Source organism: Lycium barbarum, chromosome 4, assembly GCF_019175385.1.
Source record: "Lycium barbarum isolate Lr01 chromosome 4, ASM1917538v2, whole genome shotgun sequence".
NCBI lineage: Eukaryota > Viridiplantae > Streptophyta > Magnoliopsida > Solanales > Solanaceae > Lycium > Lycium barbarum.
The window spans coordinates 36,517,544-36,523,457 of record NC_083340.1 but is presented as its reverse complement, the minus strand read 5'-3'; the positions used below and the strand labels follow the sequence as shown (position 1 = coordinate 36,523,457).

Genomic DNA, 5,914 nt, shown 5'->3' with positions numbered 1-5,914 from the left:
GTTATTCTCACTCGATTGACATGTGTTTATCATACATAGATATCAGTATACCACATGTTGATCTAGCCAGCCAGTTGGTTCACTCGGTCACATGCAGATAGGCACCGAGTGCCATGTTACACCCAGGCCATGGTTGGGTGACAAAGCTTGGTATCAGAGCCTAGGTTCAAACGTCTTAGGGAGTCTATGAAGTCGTGTCTAGTGGGGTCTCATTTATGTGTGTGTGCACGCCACACATGAAAATAGTTGGCCACCAAGACATACAGGATTGTTTCACTTCTTTCATACTCTAGATCGTGCAGTTAGAACAGTACCTCAGGAAGGTCAAGCCTTCTTAGCTTGCGAAATTTCGTATTTCAGAAAAATGCCTGCAAAGAGAAAGTACACCAAAAAGACTGCAGCTACTAGTCAGGAGGCTTTCATCGAAGCCGATCAAACTACAGATTCGCAAGCTCGAGAGATGCGCACGAAGGCTCAGGATTCAGACCTCCTAGCTCAGGGGAACCCTCCAAGGGATATGCCCCCGGCTGCACATCCCCAGGCGCCAGCTCAAACTCCCCGCTCTTCTGAGACGGATGTTGGCGGAGCTATTCAGTTGCTCACTCAGTTGGTAGCTGCTCAAGCCCACGGTCAGGGGTCATCAGGGTTCAACTCTAGGACTCAGGAATTTTTGCGCATGAAGCCCAAAGAGTTCACAGGAACAAACCCAGATGCAGACCCTCAGAATTTTATCGATGAGTTGCAGAAGATTTTCAGGGTCATGCAAGCTACAAATAGGGAAGCAGTGGATTTTGGTACCTTCCAACTCAAGGATGTAGCTCACTTATGGTATGAGTCATGGGAGATATCCCGTGGTGAGGATGCTTCTCACGCTACTTGGGAGGAGTTCGAGACCGCCTTCATTGACCATTTTCTGCCAAAGAAACCTAGAGAGGCTAAAGCCTGGGAATTTGAGCATTTGAGACAGGATAGCGTGAGTGTGACCGACTATTATGTCAAGTTCTCATCACTGGCCAGGTATGCTCCTCACATGGTCAAAGACATAAGAGCCCGAGTCCGGCGGTTTGTGTTGGGACTCAGTCTAGAGCTTTACGGTCCTGCAAAGATAGCGGCCCAGAACAAAGACATGACCATCACTAAGATGTTGACTTTTGTGAAAGAGAGTGGAGATGATCTGAAAATAGCAGAAGAGAGACATAAAGAACAAGATAGAGAGTTCGCAAAACGAGCCAAGTCCACAAGCCATTTCAGTCAGGGAGGTGATGGCAGACTATTTCAGAAAGGTAAATCAGCAGGACCTGCCCATTCTGCAGCCAGTGCCCTAGTCTCGGAATTCAGGAATGATCAGAAGAACAAGAATTCTGGAGCAACAGGCTCCCAATCTCAGTCCAGCATGGGTAACAAGGGTTTTCAACACCCCGTCTATAGTAAGTGCAACAAAAGGCATCCGGGAGTGTGTCGTTTAGGTATGAATGGTTGCTTCGGATGTGGGCAGCCAGGGAACTTCTTGAGAGACTGCCCATCAGTGAAGCAGGGCAGTGTAGCACAGTCCACTAGTTTAGCGGCCCCTCGTGCTTCTCAGGCTCAGTCAGGGCGCGGTGCGGCTAAGTCTGGTAACACAGGCCACATGTATGCTTTAGCCGGTCGTCAGGACACAGAGGCTCGAGCAAACGTAGTTACAGGTATTCTATCAGTCATCAATTTCAGTGTTTTTTCCCTTATAGACCCAGACTCTACTCTTTCTTTCGTAACCCCTTTCATTGCTAAAAAGTTTGGGGTAGAACCCAAAAAGTTGCATGAACCTTATGAAGTGTCCACTTTAGTTGGAGAATTAGTTTTAGCCAGATGCATCTATAGGGGTTGTCCAATCAGAATTTATCATCATCTCACCACAACAGATCTAGCAAAACTAGAAATGGTAAACTTTGATGTAATCATGGGCATGGATTGGTTAGCATCTTGTTATGCCACAGTAGATTGTAGAGCCAAAACAATTCAGTTCAGATTTCCTAATGAACTAGTCTTAGAGTGGAGTGGTGATTCAGTAACAACCAGGGGTAGATTTATTTCCTATCTTAGAGCAAAAAAAATGATCTCCAAGGGGTATATTAAACACTTAATCCGAGTCAGGGATGCAGATGCCCAGATTCTAACTCTCCAGTCAGTACTAGTTGTCAGTGAGTTTCTAGAGGTCTTTCCAGATGACCTACCCGGATTCCCTCCCGATAGGGAAATTGACTTTGGGATTGACCTGTTTCCTGGCACTAAGCCGATATCTATTCCGCTGTATAGAATGGCCCCAGCAGAGTTAAAAGTCCAGTTAAAAGATTCTTGATAAGGGAATTATAAGGCCAAGTGTCTCATCTTGGGGTGCACCAGTCTTGTTTGTCCGAAAGAAAGATGGGTCCTTACGTATGTGCATAGCCTATCGTCAGTTGAACAAAGTCACCATTAAGAATAAGTACCCTCTTCCCAGAATAGACGATTTATTTGATTAACTTCAGGGTGCTCAGTGTTATTCCAAGATTGACCTCAGATCAGGCTACCATCAGTTAAAGGTTAAGGGAGTTGATATCTCGAAAACCGTTTTCAGAACCCGTTATGGTCATTTTGAGTTTCTTGTCAGGTCTTTTGGGTTGACGAATGCACCAGTAGCTTTCATGGATCTTATGAACAGGGTCTTCAAGTTGTGTCTTGATTTGTTTGTCATTGTATTTATTGATGATATCCTGGTACACTCCCGAGTGAGGCTGACCATACAGAACACCTCAGAATAGTATTACAAACACTCAAGGATAGCCAACTTTATGCAAAATTCTCAAAGTGTGAGTTTTGGCTAAAGTCAGTGGCATTCCTAAGCTATGTAATTTCAGGAGAGGGTGTTAAGGTTGATTATCAAAAAATTGACGCTGTTAAGAATTGGCCCAGACCAACATCAGCATCAGATATCAGAAGTTTCTTGGATCTGGCAGGTACTGCAGGCGTTTTGTAGAGGGGTTTTCCTCAATCTCAGCTCCGTTGACCAAGTTGACTCAGAAAAAGGTTAAATTTCAGTGGTCAGATGCATGCGAGCAGAGTTTCGAAGATTTGAAGAAAAGGTTGACTTCTACTCCAGTTTTGACGCTACCAGAGGGAACCGAAAGGTTCGTAGTCTATTGTGATGCTTCAAGAGTTGGTATCGGTTGGGTTTTAATGCAGCATGGTAAGGTTGTAGCTTACGCATCTGGACAACTTAAAGTTCATGAAAAGAATTACCCGACTCATGATTTAGAATTCGCAGCAGCAGTCTTCGCACTAAAGATATGGCGTCACTATTTGTATGGAGTGCATATTGATATCTTCACCGATCATAAAAGTCTACAGTATATTTTCAGGCAAAGAGGGTTGAATCTTAGACAAAGAAGATGGCTCGAATTGCTTAAGGACTATGATGTAGATATTCTCTATCATCCAGGGAAGGCGAATGTTGTAGCTGATGCTCTCAGTCGGCGTTCTATGGGAATTTTAGCCCATGTCGATGCAGATAAGAGAATTATGACCAAGGAAGTTCACCGTTTGGCCAGTCTTGGGTTTCGACTTTTGGACTCCGAGGATGGTGGTGTTGTTGTTCAAGATAGATCTTAATCCTCCCTAGTTGTTAAAGTGAAGGAAAAGCAGTTTCGTGATCCCTACCTCTTGCAGCTGAAGGAGGGGATTCACAAGCATAAGACGACGGCTTTTGAACCAGGGGGAGATGATGGTACCGTGAGGTACCGAGGTAGATTATGTGTCCCAGATGTTGATGGGCTCAGAGAGCGAATTATGACAGAAGCTCACAACTCCAGGTATTCCATTCACCCAGGTTCCACTAAGATGTATCATGACCTTAAGGAAATTTATTGGTGGAATGACATGAAAAAGAATGTAGCAGACTTTGTGGCTAAGTGCCCCAACTATCAGCAAGTGAAAGCCGAACACCAGAGGCCTGGTGGCTTGGCTCAGAACATTGACATTCCTGTCTGGAAATGGGAAATGATCAATATGGACTTTGTATCAGGCCTACCTCGTTCAGCTAGGAGGCATGACTCTATTTGGGTGATTGTTGACCGGCTTACTAAGTCAGCACACTTTTTGCCAGTCAAGACCACAGATTCAACAGAAGATTACGCCAAGTTGTATGTTAATGAAATTGTCAGATTGCATGGGACCCCAGTATCTATTATTTCAGATCGTGGTGCTCAGTTCACAGCGAACTTCTGGAAATCCTTCCAGAAAGGATTAGGTACCAAGGTTAATCTCAGCACAGCTTTTCATCCTTAGACAGATGGTCAGGCAGAACGTACAATTCAAACTCTTTAGGACATGTTGAGGGCTTGTGTTCTTGATTTTAAAGGTAATTGGGATGAGCACTTTCCTCTCATCAAGTTTTCCTATAATAACAATTATTATGCCAACATTGGGATGACACCATTTGAAGCTTTGTATGGGCGAAGGTGTAGATCACCAATTGGTTGGTTCGAAGTTGGTGAAGCAGAATTGTTGGGACCAAATTTGGTCTATCAGGCTATGGAGAAGGTCAAGCTAATTCAAGAGCGTCTGAAAACGGCTCAGAGTCGCCAGAAATCTTACACAGATGTGAGACGGAGGGATCTAAAATTTGAAGTTAACGATTGGGTGTTCCTCAAAGTATCACCCATGAAGGGTGTTCCTCAAAGTCTCACCCATGAAGGGTGTTATGAGATTTGGAAGAAAGGAAAACTCAGTACCAGATATATTGGACCTTACAGAATTCTGCGGAAGGTCGGTCTAGTAGCTTATGAACTTGAGTTGCCACAAGGGTTGGCTGTTGTACACCCAGTGTTTCATGTGTCCATGTGGGGAAAGTGTATGGGGGACCCATTGTTGGTTGTCCCAACTGATAGCATTACAATTAAAGATGATTTAACTTATGAAGAAGTCCTAGTGGAAATCCTTGATCGTCAGGTTCGCAAATTGATAACTAAAGAAATATCATCAGTAAATGTTTTGTGGAGAAGTCAGAAAGTCAAAGAGGCTACATGGGAAGCCGAAGAAGACATGGAGCCTGTTTGGATGGGCTTATGCCTATAAGCTGCAAACAGCTTATAAGCTAAAAAAAATAAGTTGGGGTAGTCTAACTTATTGTTTTTGGCTTATAAGCTGTTTTCAGCTTATAAGCTGCTTTAGATAAGCTAAGTCAAATGGGCCCAATTATTTTTTTGAGCTTATTTTAAGCACAAAATGACTTTAAGCTAGCCAGCCAAACACTCAAAAAAATTTAAAACAGCTTATAAGCAACTTATAAGCCAATCCAAACGGGCTCATGAAGTCCAGATACCCTTATCTTTTTGACGAGTCAATAGAAACTGGTGAAGGTAACGTACTTTCTCCTCTCAAAATTTATCCTTCTATAGTTTCCACGTTTTCAGTATTCAGCCAGTTAGACAGTCAGCTTAGTAGTTATTCAGTTCAGCAGATAATTCAGTTCAACCCCTTTCAGTTTAGTTTGCATGTGCTCGTGCCAGTTAGTGTGCACATGTTTCAGTAATTACCTTTAACCAAAATCTATCATTCGAGGACGAATGATCCAAGGGGGATATTGTAATATCTCAGACCTTTAACTTAAGCTTTGACCATGATTCTAGACTTAAAAAAAAATAGATAAAGAATGTGGGAATTGAAAATTTCTCTTCAGTTGTCAGATAGAGATTTACGCCCCAGAATACGGACCGTATTTTAGTATACGGCCCGCATTCCAAATCGTAATGTGGTATCTAAATCACTGTGCATTCTAGAATTTGGCTTGGGGAATCTATATTGTTAAATACGGACCGTATTTTGGAATACGACCCATAAACTGTGATTGTATTTGAGGAGGAAAAATAAAGCAGTGCTTCTGTTTTGAATATATATTAAA

At 43.0% G+C, this 5,914-nt stretch overlaps 1 protein-coding gene across 1 annotated transcript; it reads left to right on the top strand.

Moving 5' to 3' along the window:
• The first annotated feature begins 364 nt into the window (after nt 1-364).
• Nucleotides 365-2,335, top strand: LOC132637416 (uncharacterized). The gene has a single exon (XM_060354505.1). It carries the CDS (start codon nt 365-367, stop codon nt 2,333-2,335), a length of 1,971 nt encoding a protein of 656 aa, XP_060210488.1.
• The last annotated feature ends 3,579 nt before the right edge of the window (nt 2,336-5,914 follow it).

Excerpts from the sequence above, each read along its gene's own strand:
- LOC132637416 (XM_060354505.1), top strand. The coding sequence starts at position 365 with ATGCCTGCAAAGAGAAAGTACACCAAAAAGACTGCAGCTACTAGTCAG.